The following is a 13,525-nucleotide window of genomic DNA, read 5'->3' as shown; positions in this document are numbered from 1 at the left end:
CAGTGTGTGTGCTTCCAGATGTAGCTGATTTACACTCTGGTGCAAGTTTCTTAACTTGTACACTTGTCTGTGAACCATATTTTGAGTAGCACCATCTGATGTGCTTTATGAAGTTGAATGAATAAGTGAATGAATGGATGAATGAGTGAATGAATGAATGAAAGATATCTATGATGGATTAAATGGCTTTTTAGGATGGAGATTGGGAGAATGGAAAGGAGGATGGTGATTACATAAAGTATTCTCTTTCAGTGGGAGAGTGTTCCTTCTCTGCTTTTGAGCTGACAGGGAGAGACAGTCAAGACACAAACAGCCTACCCGGCTACTGTGGCCCGTACCATTGTCATTCCCTGTACCATTGTCGTTCCCTGTGAAACGCATTTCTCCATCTTACTTTTGCCCATATTCCTGCTATGTCTGGCATGGGATTTAAAGGAAGAAAAACAATATATAGAGAGCTCATTGTATGGTCTTGTGTTTTACAGAGAATTAAATACAATTCTCACCACAGGTGTGTGAGGAAAGTATTATTGTCCACTTTGTAAATGCTCAGAGAGGTTCAGTTACCTTAGTCCAGCTTCCATACGTAATAAAAGGGCAGGTTTGGTACTGGGACCTAGGTCTGTTTGGTTCTCTCCTGGGTAATTTGGTGTCTTATTGTCACATCCAAGGAGGGTGCTAACAGAATCCAGGTCCTAGGACAGAACTTTAGAAGGAATTTTGAGGCTCTGGTAGTTTCACAATCTCAGTGCCCTCTTTAACAGCCACAGTTCTGCCAGTTGCCTCCTTCTCTGTATTTATGTTATAGACTTGTGTGTCCCTGTAGGTATGAATGCCTCATCTTTGTATCCCTCACAATAGTGTAGGAGGCTTTGAAAATACTACGCGCGATGGGTTAGTACATTCATTATGTTAGTCTATAAACTTCTTTATGTACCTCAGGTACATTAATGAGACTAATGAGGCTCAGACACTTATGTTTTAAGATGCTGTGGTATGAAATCTATTGGGCACGTGTGTCACCCAATACAATAGCGCACACTGAGGAGAAAGGCATCAGGGCCCGCCCACATCAGGAAAATTTGGGGGGAGGAGTGTCCAGTGATCAGGGCACTACGTAGCAGGATGCTACGACATCCCCACTGAAGTACCAGACACATTAGTACAACTGGCATCTCGCTATGAGGATGAAAGCACAATGCTTAACAGCCTCTTTGGGTTTTGAAGGCAGCGTATACCGAAGAATACCGCTGTCTGCACTGGGTGACAGGAAAGGCTGCCAGTTCTGAGTGGGCCCCCAGCAGGAGCGGGCTCTGTGGTAGGTCCACGTGGTGGGGGAAGTGGGCCTGCCACGCGGGACGGCTAACCTAGCAGCCTCTATGGTATTAGAGATCTTGGTGGAGGGAAAAAATTAAAGCAAAACCAGGTGGAGGGAAAAAATTAAAGCAAAACCATTGTATATAAACTCTTGCTTTTTCTGTTTATTTTACTGAATAACTAAATGTATAAAAACCACACAGAGCACATTACTTAAGAAAATATTTTATTTTTTAAACATGTAATGGATTCTTCACCCCCAATTATTTCTATAATAATTTTCTTTTTTAATGTTTGATTTGTTTTTGCTTTTTAATATTTTTTATTTTTTAATTCATTTTTGTTATTCTGACAGTTATCCCCAAACTTTATCTTTTTATTAAAACTATATATTTTAATACATCTTTCCTCAAATTACAGAGTGTGATACAACTGTGACTGTCTTTAGCAACCAAAGTCTAAAGACTTAAACTTGACACGGAGAAAAATGTCAGGTCCTTCGTACCTGATTTGGTGCTGAGGCTGAACTGGTGTATTGGTTTGTTCCAGAATCCAGAGGCCACGCCAAGCTTTAAAGCAAAGTGAAACCCTTAGGTTGGAACCTCTGGACGGGGGTGGGGGGGAGGTGACTGGCTTTGCTCTGCACAGCACAGTGCCACGCCAAGCTAAGAAGTGTTCTCTGGGAATGGTGGACTGAGGTACACACGGTGTTCAAGTTAAATGTTTGGAGCAGCAGGTGGGGAGGACCTTGTTTGTTGTGTTCTGTGTCTACTGGCTATCATTTCTCCATGCAAGTAAAGAGCAAATGGGTAGCTCCCGGTCACTGAGGATACCGGTACTTTCCCCACGGTTCTCTCTCTCTCAGGGACACTGAGACCAGTGAAAAAGAACACAAGGGCTGCAATCACTGTAACACAAGTAGTAAAAGTGACTGGCAACTGTGAGAGTGGCAGAAGCTGGGGCTTGACGTTCGCAAAGGTCTCCCAGGCTTGATTCACTCTAAGCAACCTGTAGAGAGCTAGGATTTGGACACACTGTCTGGATCTATCCTGTTACTTTTCTCCATTAAAAAGTCCTGTCCTTTGACCTTAATTTTTATACTCAAAGAAATAGAGTGAGGGAAAAATTTTCCACCTCTATCACAAAATATCCATAAAACCTAAGGTCCTACCCAAATTTCCTATTTAGAGTGTCCACTATGAATTCAAAATTAAATAACTAAAATAAATAATGGGTAGCTAATGAGTTCTTTTTAAGATAGTACAAACATATGACCTCAGTGATCTGTTAGCATAATGCTGATCTCTCAAATGTGGGTACAACCCCATTTAGAGGGAAGGTTTGGAATCCTACATAAAAACATCACATGCATTAAAACAAAAAATTCTTAAATATAAAAAATTCAAGTGACCATGTATGCTTACTGATATTAATATAACACAAATGAAAGTATAATAAACATTTTAGCACAAAATGCAGTTCATTGCTAGTTCACACACTGAAACAAGTGATACTCAAATTCTAACTACTATAGCATAGGTGTCTGAATGAGACTCATATATGTACATATGCTTCAAAGCAGAATTTGACTTTGGGCTAGTAAATTTTGTTCTAATCCACAGTATTTATGACTCTTAATTTCAGTTACTTTTTCTAAGAAATTGAGGGAAAAAAACCCCAAATTTCTGACACTTGGCTCAATCAGAAAATTGCTGAGTTATTAGCTGTATGTTCAGTAAGAAACTATTCTAAAGCTGCTGTTTTTCTTACATATTTTGCTAAATAAAAGTTCTTGGATGGTAATCTACTCTCCTAGTTAAAGAAAAATAGTGTACCCCTTTCTACAATCCCTATTTCAACAGGAAGAGCCACATCATTATTTTTAATGGTTTCTTCTATATATTGTATTTTTAAAAATGTCAGCAATATTACAATACTTTCTGTAAAATACAAAGCAGCATTAAAAGTATTCATCTGGCATTCAGATTTTGAAGATATATCTTTAAATATTTTGAAATGAAATAAGTCAGAAAACCAAATGTTCAAAAGTGTCCGAATAACCAGCTATTTAAAAAATCAGACCTATCACCCTTTCTAAAAAAATTTAAAGCTATGCAGGTTGACGTCAGAGTGCTCCTGGTGAGGAAGAATAGTGTACTAAACTGCAAAACTGAGCTTGTCCCTGGGCAACACTAAAAGCCAAAAGATCTGCACCATATGCGTTCTCAGGATCAGTACCAGGGGGTGTCTTGTATTTTTGCTATTACTGGTAACAAAAGCACCTTGGATTGGATTCAAGATTGACACTGTTATACATGAAGTAGGATGCATTTAAAGTACAATTCAAAAAAAGTAAAATTCAACGTATTTACCATAAAGAGTACCTAAGCAAATAATAATGAAAGAATTCTTTTGAAGTAAAAAATCTGATGCTGCTGAAGAAGTGTTCAGTTCCTACTGCTACAGCTTACCATGGCTGACTTGATAATGACTTCCTTAGTCCTGAGAAATTTTCTTGATCTTTTAACACCTTACAATAGTGACCTGGCACTAGTTTAGATCTATAAAAACATAATTGTCATAAGCCACACAAAAACATGATAACTAGCACATATTTCTGCATGTCTGCAAAAAAGACTTTGGATAACAACTATAATGCATAATGCTGCAGAGGATCCAAAGAAGCACTCTAAATGATGGATATTCTTTAATGATGATAAATAAGAATTACTTTCTAAAAACCTGTACCAATGTCAACTTTAGGCAGAACATAACACAAGATTATTTCATGAAATATAGTCTCGTTCTATGCTCTCCTGACAGTGCTCCCAACAGAAAGCTTCCAGTCTATTTGCTGTGTCTTGGCTGATGAGACATTCATCCTTTAATTCCCTGATTGTCTTCCTCAATGATTTTTGGAAACGTTTCTCTCGGTCTAGAACATTCCGCAGACTTTTCTTGGTATCCTCTAGCTCGCTGATCACATGATCTAATTTGTGCTTAAGTTTCTTTGGACTGTCCATTACACTGTAGCTATGCTCCTAAAAACATAAACACCAAGTTAGTAAACCAGACAGACAAGTGCCGAAAAGCTTATAACTAGGCTTAGCTGTTTCTCTATTTACTGTGCTTAGAGAAGATCTCCAAGTTGGTGACAGTAAGAGGTTTAAAGAACAGAAGGAGAGGATGAGGGCGGCAGCTGGGTTTCAGGTGCCGGGGCCTCTTTCTTTGGACTAAGCCTAGGCAGACGTGAGGAGTGTGGAATCCTTGCGTGGGATGCACTTCTCCTTCAGAGGTAGGTATCTGCTTGTGAACACCGTGATACTCACAATGACTACACAGCTTTCGTTCCCTAAGTGTGGGGCTGCTCAGTTTAAGTTTTATCTATAAAGCAAACTTCCATTCTTAAACTTATAAATGAGTTACTTTATTTTGATGAATATTTGACTTTATAAAGGAAGGAGCACTGACTGAAGCAGATCCTCAGGCTGGGTGTTACAGGTTTAGAGAGGACTGTGGCCTTGAATTTTTGAAGAGATAATTTGTTCTCTCAATATTTATTATGATTATGCTTATGTTTGCTGGGTATACCTTTTTAAATTTGAAAATAGGGAAAATAACATTGACATTTATAAAGGTACTATATAATAATTTTGAAAAGCTTTTTATTTAATATTAAAATTAGTGAGGACTTTCACTTCCAGCCAGAATGACAGAGATTGGAGCGACTCCCACCTAAACAACGTTGTGAGATAATGAACAGCTGGCAAGGAAGGAAGCGACGTTGGAGAGATGGGAAACAAAGAGATGACCCTCTGCCTGCCTGCTGTGGCCCACTCCCTTGAGAGAGACTGTAGGTCTCTGGGCAGGGAGGGGGAACACAGGCAGAGCTTGGTGAATGGAGTTGAAAGTACAGTGCAATGCATCCAGGGAGACTAAGGTAGCTACAGTTCACAGGACAAAGAACTAGAGAGGAGAGATCTGCACAGAGAGAACTCTGGAGATTCGCAGAAGCTCCCCCTCGCCCCCCACAATACTACTCTGAGTGAGATCCGAGCATGTGAGTGGAAAACTGTTCAAGGCTGAAGAGTGAACGACCAAAAAAGATTAGGAGTGCACTGTGCTCACAGGGCGTAGCCACACTCCCACCAGCCGGATGAGAAAGCTTCAAGATTCACGGGGCACGGAGTATACAGAAGGGTCTTGCCTCAGTAGTGGAGAACAAAAACATCTGAGTACTGTTCGGGTCCCTGCCTACCAAAGTTAAACCTGAAAATCAGACTGTTTCCAAATAACTTAACCCAGAACAAAGTCAAGAATACAGGACCCAAAACTATCCAGCACCCACCTAAGTAAAATCCACAATGTGAGGCACACAAAACTTCCCAGGCATCAAAGAAGCAGGAAAATATGAGCGACAATACGATACAACCAATCAATAGAAACCAACCCAGAATTGATGCATGTATTAGAATTCGTAGGCAAGGGAATTGAGAAAGTTATTAAAACTGTATTCTGTATGTTCAAAAGTTAAGTAGAGACATGAAAGATATACAAAAAAATCAAACAACATCTAGAAATAAAAACTAATGTGTGAGGTGAAAAATATTTTGGAGGGAATTAACAGCAGATTAGACATTTCAGAAGACAAGACTACTGAAGGTGAAGATACAGCAAGAGCAACTGTCCAGAATGGACCACAGAGAGAAAAGGGAGTAGTTAAAAAAAATGAACAGACAATCAGTAAGTGGTGGCACAGCTTCAAACAGCCTAATGTACATGTAACTAGATTCCCCAAAGGAGAAGGAAGAAAAGTTGAGGTAAATATTTGAAGAAATCACAGCCAAAAATTTTCTAAGTGTGATAAACACTATAAACCCACAGATAAAGCAGCTTAACAAATCCCAAGCACAAGAAATGTGTAGAAAACTAGAACAAGGTACATCATAATCAAATTATTCAAAAACACTGAAAAAGAAAAATTCTTAAAAGCAAAGAAAAAAAGAAATGTAGGTAAGGAGGATAAAGATAAGTATGACAGAAAGTTGTCATTAGAAACAATATTTGTGAGAATACAGAGTAGCAACATCTTTAAAGAGCTAAAATCAATGAACTCCAAAACTGTCAACCTGGAATTTGATATCTAGTGTAAATATGTTTCAAAAATAAAGACTAAATGATGACTTTTTGAAGACACATAGAAACTGAAAGAATTTATCACCAGCACTATAAGAAATGTTAAAGACAGACAATGATACAGATTTAAACAAAGGAATAAAAAGCCTTGGCAATGGCTACTACGTGGGTAACATAGAAGATAATTTACTGTTTAAACAAAAGTAATAATAATGTAGTGTGGGGTTCACAGTATATGTAAAAGTGAAATGTATGACAAGCAATAGCACAAAGGTTGGAGAAATAAAAGTATATTATTGTAAGATTCTTATGCTAAATGTTAAGTAGCTTAATATCACTTATCATATAGCCTGTGACAAATTAAAGATGGGTACTATAGACCTAAAAGCAACTATTGAAATAAAACAGTTATAGCTAATGAGTAAAAATAAAAAGGAGGGGGGATACAATGGAATCCTAAAAGAGTTAAAATAATCCCCCCCTCAATAAAAAACAGAAAAAGAAGAGAATGGGAACAAAGAATATAAATAGAAAAAATAGGGAACAACTAAGATTACAGATTACTTGTTAGCAAGATTCCTAAACCAAACCATATCAATAATCACATTAAGTGTAAAGGGTTTAAAAAAACCAATCAAAAGGCAGAAATGATCAGATTAGATTAAAAAATTCAAGACCCAAAAGCATATGCTGCCTACAAAAAATGTACTTCAAAGGTAAAAAGACACAAATGGGTTGAAAGTAAAGGAGTGGGAAATGATATACTATGATAACACTAATAAAAACAGAGCTACAGTGGGTATATTACGATCAGACAATGTAGATTCAGACAAAGGATATCACCATGAATAAAGAAGGTCATTTCTCAATAATTAAGGGATTAATTTATCAAGACATAATAATACTAAATATTTAGTACCTAATAACAATGTTGTACAATGTAAGGAGCAAATACTGACAACTGCAAGAATTAGACAAATCTGTAATTATACTAGAAGATTAAACACCTCTCTCAATAATAGAACAAGTAGAAATTTAGTAATGGTGAAGATTTGAACATTATCAAATACTTCCGATCACACTGACATTTATAAAACATTTCAGCTAACATGAGCAGAACATACATTCTTTGCAAATGCACAGAGAACATTTGCCAAGATAGACCATATTCTGGGCTATCGGCCTCAAAAAATTTAAAGGCATTCAAACCATGCAATGTATAGTCTCTGACCACAACAGAATTAGAAATTAATAACATATCTCAAAAATTCTCCAATATTTGAAAGCTACACAGCAAACTTCTAAACACATGGGTCAAAGAACAAATCAAAATTCAATTTGGAAGTATTTTAAACTAAATAAAAATGAAAATATAACATTTAATTTGTGGAATGCTGCTAAAGCAATAGTTAGGGAAAAATTAATATCACTAAATACCAATATCAGAAAGGAAGAAGCCTCAAATCAGTGACCTCAGCTTCCATCTAAAGATGCTAGAAAGATGACAAAATTTTACTGAAATAAGCAGAAATGAAATTACACAGATGAGTGGAGATCAGTAAAGTAAAAAAAGACAACAAAAAAAGTGAGGAAATGAAAGCTAGTTATTTGACATAATCAATAAAATGGATAACTCTCTAGGCAGACTGATCAACAATAAGAGAATAGAAACAAATTACCAGTATCAGAAATAAGATGATATCCCTACAGATCTTATAGATATTAAAAGGATAATAAGGAAATATGAACAATTTTAAGCTAATAAACATGACAACTGACATAAAATGAAGGAATGTCTTAGAAAATACAAGCTACCAAAAAATCTTTTCCACAAAGAAAATTCCAGGCCTAGATAGCTTTGCTAGGGAATTCTAACATATACTTATAGAAGAAATAATTCCAATTCTATACAAACTCTTCAAGAAAATCAAAAAGGGAGGCAATATTTTCTAACTCATTCTTTTGAGTTCAGCATTGTTCTCACACTGAAACCAGACAAAAACACTAAAAGGAAAGAAAACTACAGGCCAATATCACTCTTGAACATACAAGAAAATATTCTAAACAAAATTTCAATACATCAAATCCAATAATATATACAAGACAGTGCATCATTAAGAAGTAGGGTTTATTCCAGGAATGTAAGTCTGGTTTAACATTGAAAAATCAATTGATGTAACTAAACATATTAACAACCTAAAAAGAAAAACAATATGATCTCTCAAGAGATACAAAAAAATCATTTGACAAAATTAACGTTATTTTCTGATAAAAACTCTCAGCAAACTAGGAATAGAAGGGCATGTTCTCAACTTGATAAAGAGCATATACAAAAAACTATAGTTAATATCATATTAATGTCTTTAATAGTAAAAGACTGAATGTTTTCTTCCTAAAATTAGGAGCAAAGCATGAAGCTGTGGGCAAGTAGCTCAGATGGCTGGAGCATCTGTGTTACTGCCAACGTAGCAGGTTTGACCCCTGGTCAGGGCACATACAAGAATCAACCAATGAATGCCTAAGTGGAACAACAAATCGATGTTTCTCTCTCTTTCTAAAAATCAATAAAGAAAAATTAAAAATAAAATAGGAGCAAGGCACAAAGAGTAGGTCTTTGTAATTCTATTTGGCATAGCCCTTGGTTCAAGGCAGTACAACAAAGTAAGAAAAAGAAATGACAGTTATTCATATTTAAAGAAAGAATTAAAACTTTTTAATGACATATGCTGTGATGTAGAAAGTATGATAGCTTCTATAAAAAGCCTTGATAATTAACATGTGAGTTTGGCAAGTTTTCCAGATACCATATCAATATATAAAAATCGACTGTATTTCCATACAGTAGCAGTAAATAAAACAATAGCATTTATAAAAATGAAGTGAAAGATCTGTCCACTGAAAGCTAAAAAACATTGCTGAGAAAAGTTAAAAACCTAAATAAATGAAGAGAGGTAATCAGTTGATGGATTGAAAAGACTTAAATTAGTCTTATGAAGATGATGATTCTTCCCGAATGGATCTGTAGATGCAACACGATCCCAGTCAAAATTCTAGCAGGCTTTTTGGTAGACATTTATAAAGTGGTTCTAAAATTCATAAAATAAGATGCAAAGAACACAGAATGTCCAAAGTGACTTTGAAAAAGAACAAAGTTGGAAGATGACCTGATTTAAAGAATTATTATAAAGCTATAGTAATCGAGGTAGTAAAAGAGATTTGGACTCCAGGCCTGGTTCTAATAGGAACAGACAGTAAGATGAACAAGCTTAACTGCTCTGCATGTGTATGGCTGTTCTTTAAAACCTAAAGATATAACTGTTTTTTCAGTTAGATATTTCCATATAAAAATATAGTACCTAAGGGGAGGAAGTAATTACTGTAATTTCTTGGTTGAAATATCCTTGTGAAAGCATCATCTGAACTAGATATGTAACTGAAGGATTAACTCCCTCTATATTATTATTGCATTATAATGGCCCAGGGAAACACTATTATTTTTGGATAGTACAGATTAAAAAAAAATCTCAAACACCTAATTTTTTGATAAGATTTCAAAAGGTTTAATACTAATGGAGAGGACAAATTTATAAATACCAACATCAGCTCAGTAAGTAATTTTACTCACAAAAATGAACTGGGATTGAAATTCTTCAATACATGAGGAAGCACCGACAAGCTGGCAGTTGTAGTTTGTGACTGGAAGGGTCTTGAGGGTGAAGTTTTTTTTACAGTGAAGTTTTTCTCTTTTCTCCTGTTGAGAATTGTTAATAACAATTATGGTAGAGAGTTCTGTCCTTTTAAAGTTTTCATTCCTTCCTAACTATAGTAAAATTAATACATATCTTTTGATGGAAACTGCTGTTAAAAGTCAGCAAATTTTATATTGCACTGAAATTATTTTAAAGGAACTTCCCCAAAATTACTCTAAAGTTCATCTAGAAACACAAATTTTCCTAAAAAAAGGAGTGATAATGAGGGAAGTTACATCCTATGGCAGTGATTTACATACACATCCCTGGGACACAGAAATCCCACATTCAACAGAAGTGCGCATATACTCTTCAAAAAAGTGTACATAAGTGCATCAAAAGACATGGACCAACATGTTTGTAGTTGAATGGGGAAATTATAATTTATTTATAAAATGGACTATTATAGTCCAAAGAAAATAAATGGACTACTATCACATGCTACAATGTGGATGAATCACACAAACAAAATGTTGAGCTGAAGAAGCCAGAGTATACACTGTGTGACTCCATGTACATCACTGAGTGACAGCAGTTGCCTTTGTGGGTGCAGGGTTGGGAAGGAGCCTGAGGGAGGCTTCTGGGGCACTTGAAACATTCTATAGCCTGGTCTGAGGGGAGTTACATTAGAGTGTTCATTTTGTGAAAATTCACTGATATATATACGTGTGTGCGTGTATACACACTTATGATGTGTGCACTTTTCTGTATATGTTATACTTAAATGTAAGTTTTAGTTTAAAAAATTGATGTTCTATATAAGTATTCTCTTAAACCTTGGTCTGCAGATCTGCAACACAATCATGTGGGGTGCTCGTTTTAAGGTGCAGATACCTAGGCTCTAACACAAATTTATTGAATCAAATTCTGTGAAAGGAGGCAAAGGATTCTGCATTGAAACAAGCTTCTGGATAAGTCTTATGGAGGCTAAGAGTTGAAAGCCACTGTTGTGAAAAAATACAGGGTAGGGAAAATGTAGGTTTACAGTTGTTAGTGTGTGAAACAGTTTATCCTTGTATTATTTTCCACAGGAACAACTGTATACCTACTTTTGCCCCAGTCTGTATTTAATATCATGGGAAACAGCAGTTAAGAGTGCACTCTGGAGCCAAAATACCTGGGTTCAATTCTAGTCTCTGCCTTTTCAATAGCTGTGTGACCTATTCCCGTTCTGTGGCCCTCAGTTTCGTCAAGTGGTAAAATGAGAATAATAGTATTTATCTCATATGATTGTTGTTAGGACTAAATGAATGACTATTGTATGTAAAGTGCTTAGAATGATGACTGGCACACAATAAGTGATTTCTTTTTAAAAAAATAAACAGAAGCCAGTAAGAAATAGGATATACACAAACATACATGTATAAATGACTGAAAATATACCCCCCCCAGAGTGTTAACTGCATTATTTCTAGATTATGTGATTAGGAAATAGTTTTTGAAAGTTAGGCATTATTTGATTTATTAGGCCCACATTTCTTAAGGTCCTCTTAACATTACAGATGATGCCTTACTGCAGGGAAAAACCTTCAGAGAAAATTGCACAAGATACTGCACTTTGACTAATATGAAAGAAAGTGAGGCAGTCCCTACTTGACGACTCAGGTGCCACAGTAGGAACAACTGCAGAAAGTGACCGACCGCACGGGCTCGCACTTGTGGACGACCTCCCTTGCTTCTAGCAGCCAGGAAGGGGACACCTTTCCCTGCTGTTGTAATGAAACTTTCCACATTGAAATCAGTCAGTTTAAAGTTTTTGGAAGCAAATACACTTCCAGGTATATGAAGTCAAGAAAGGTACTGAGGAGGCAGCCAGCCCATGGCACTAATATAACAGAAAAAACAGAATTCAACTAGATTTACTTACCCAATCCTGTTACTCTCTTTTTCTGACCTCTTAGCTCCTCACATTCTCCTGTTCTTATCACATGTTGGTTTTCTTCCTTTCATCCTACCTAGGTTTAAGTCTGAATGTATGTGGCTCTAAAAGTATACTTTGGTCCTGATGGAGGCTCTGCTCTTGACTTTTGCTCAAGCGTGAGGAGGACCGTCAACCTGGAACTTTACTTCAACCCTCTGATGTTCCTTTGTGTTTCAGATACAAATCTTGAGTTATGCTAACTCCTAGGGTCAGTCCACTTACCAAACCTTAGTAATGTACAAATATTTCAGATAAAATATTACTGGTAAAATCCTCCTACCACATATTACGAAGTGTGAAGCAGCAGTTTACATATTTAAAAACTTAAGGATTTCGAAGCAAGTATGGTAAAGCTTCTTCAACAGTACCATAAAGAGTGAGTAACGATGGTAAGCAGTATTCCATAAACAAACCTGAAAGTGAGAAGGGGAATCAAAGATAGAAGGTACGACTCCAGGTTTCAGTTTAATATTTGGAGCACTTCTGTCAAAATCTGTCTTCTTAAAGTGCCTTGAACATAACACATCTCCTTTTTTAGGCTCCCAAATGCCTGCAGCATTCACATCAAGTCTTTTCATTGCTAATACCCATTTTCTTTTGACATTTTCATCTGTGGGGAATCTAGAAAAAAATACAGAAAGTATTTTAAAATTAAATACTATTGATATTATTTTTGAATTAAGGCTGTGACAAAATTAATTCCTTAACTAGTTTGTTATTACTCTTGGGGAATATTACGGAAACCATCAAGATCCATGCTTTCATAACTTTCAGTTTTAATAGATTTTTCTACCAATCATACTGTAGATTAATGACCCCCATTTAGATTTTTCTCATGTTATAAAAAAGTTTCAAAGGATATTTAATACTTTATAGTAATATCCACAACTGAAGGTTTGTCTTCATCCATAGATGGTTAAGAACATCACTTGGGCCTTTTCCTATCTGAAGTGATATCCAGAATTTACCCCCAAACAGAGACCCTGGTACTTTTATTCTGTCAGCATCCCAAAGTTGCTCGGCAGAGCATTTAATACACAATAGGTGTGTAAGTGCTTAGTGAACGAATGCCGGGAACACCTGCAGTTTGGCCTTCCTGAGAGCAGAACTATTTTGAGATCTAGAGGCCAAAAACCTTATACCTTTTCTAATTTTCTAACCTGGTTCAAATCCTTTCCAGAATAAGGTAGAGGACACATATTCACTTTTGATTTCCTCATACCAAGCAGAGTACTTACTAGATTTTTCTCTAGCCCATGGCACAGTGCCTGGCACAAAAGCAGGAAAATAAACCTTTAGCAAATGAATAATTATTAAATTTTATTGCTCCTTCCTCCTATACTGTCAGAAGAATGACTAAAATACTAAATTAGAATAATCTTGATTTATGTGCAATACAGCT

General features: G+C 36.1%; 1 protein-coding gene across 5 annotated transcripts in view; it reads right to left on the bottom strand.

The window, feature by feature from the left end:
• Positions 1–1,526: 1,526 nt before the first annotated feature.
• THAP6 (THAP domain containing 6) overlaps positions 1,527–13,525 on the bottom strand; it is a 13,550-nt gene continuing 1,551 nt past the window's right edge. For all 5 annotated transcript variants that reach the window (XM_024579464.4, XM_024579471.4, XM_053922431.2 and 2 more), the window contains 3 exons: positions 12,537–12,744; positions 10,079–10,204; positions 1,527–4,358 (listed from right to left, as the gene is read on the bottom strand). In XM_024579464.4, the coding sequence (XP_024435232.1) occupies positions 4,104–4,358; positions 10,079–10,204; positions 12,537–12,744 (589 nt within the window). In that variant the 3' untranslated portion in view covers positions 1,527–4,103. The remainder of the gene's footprint in view (positions 4,359–10,078; positions 10,205–12,536; positions 12,745–13,525) is intronic.

Source organism: Desmodus rotundus, chromosome 4 (assembly GCF_022682495.2).
Source record: "Desmodus rotundus isolate HL8 chromosome 4, HLdesRot8A.1, whole genome shotgun sequence".
Taxonomy (NCBI): Eukaryota; Metazoa; Chordata; class Mammalia; order Chiroptera; family Phyllostomidae; genus Desmodus; species Desmodus rotundus.
Note: the sequence above shows the minus strand (reverse complement) of the source record. Positions and strands in the feature narration are given on the sequence as shown.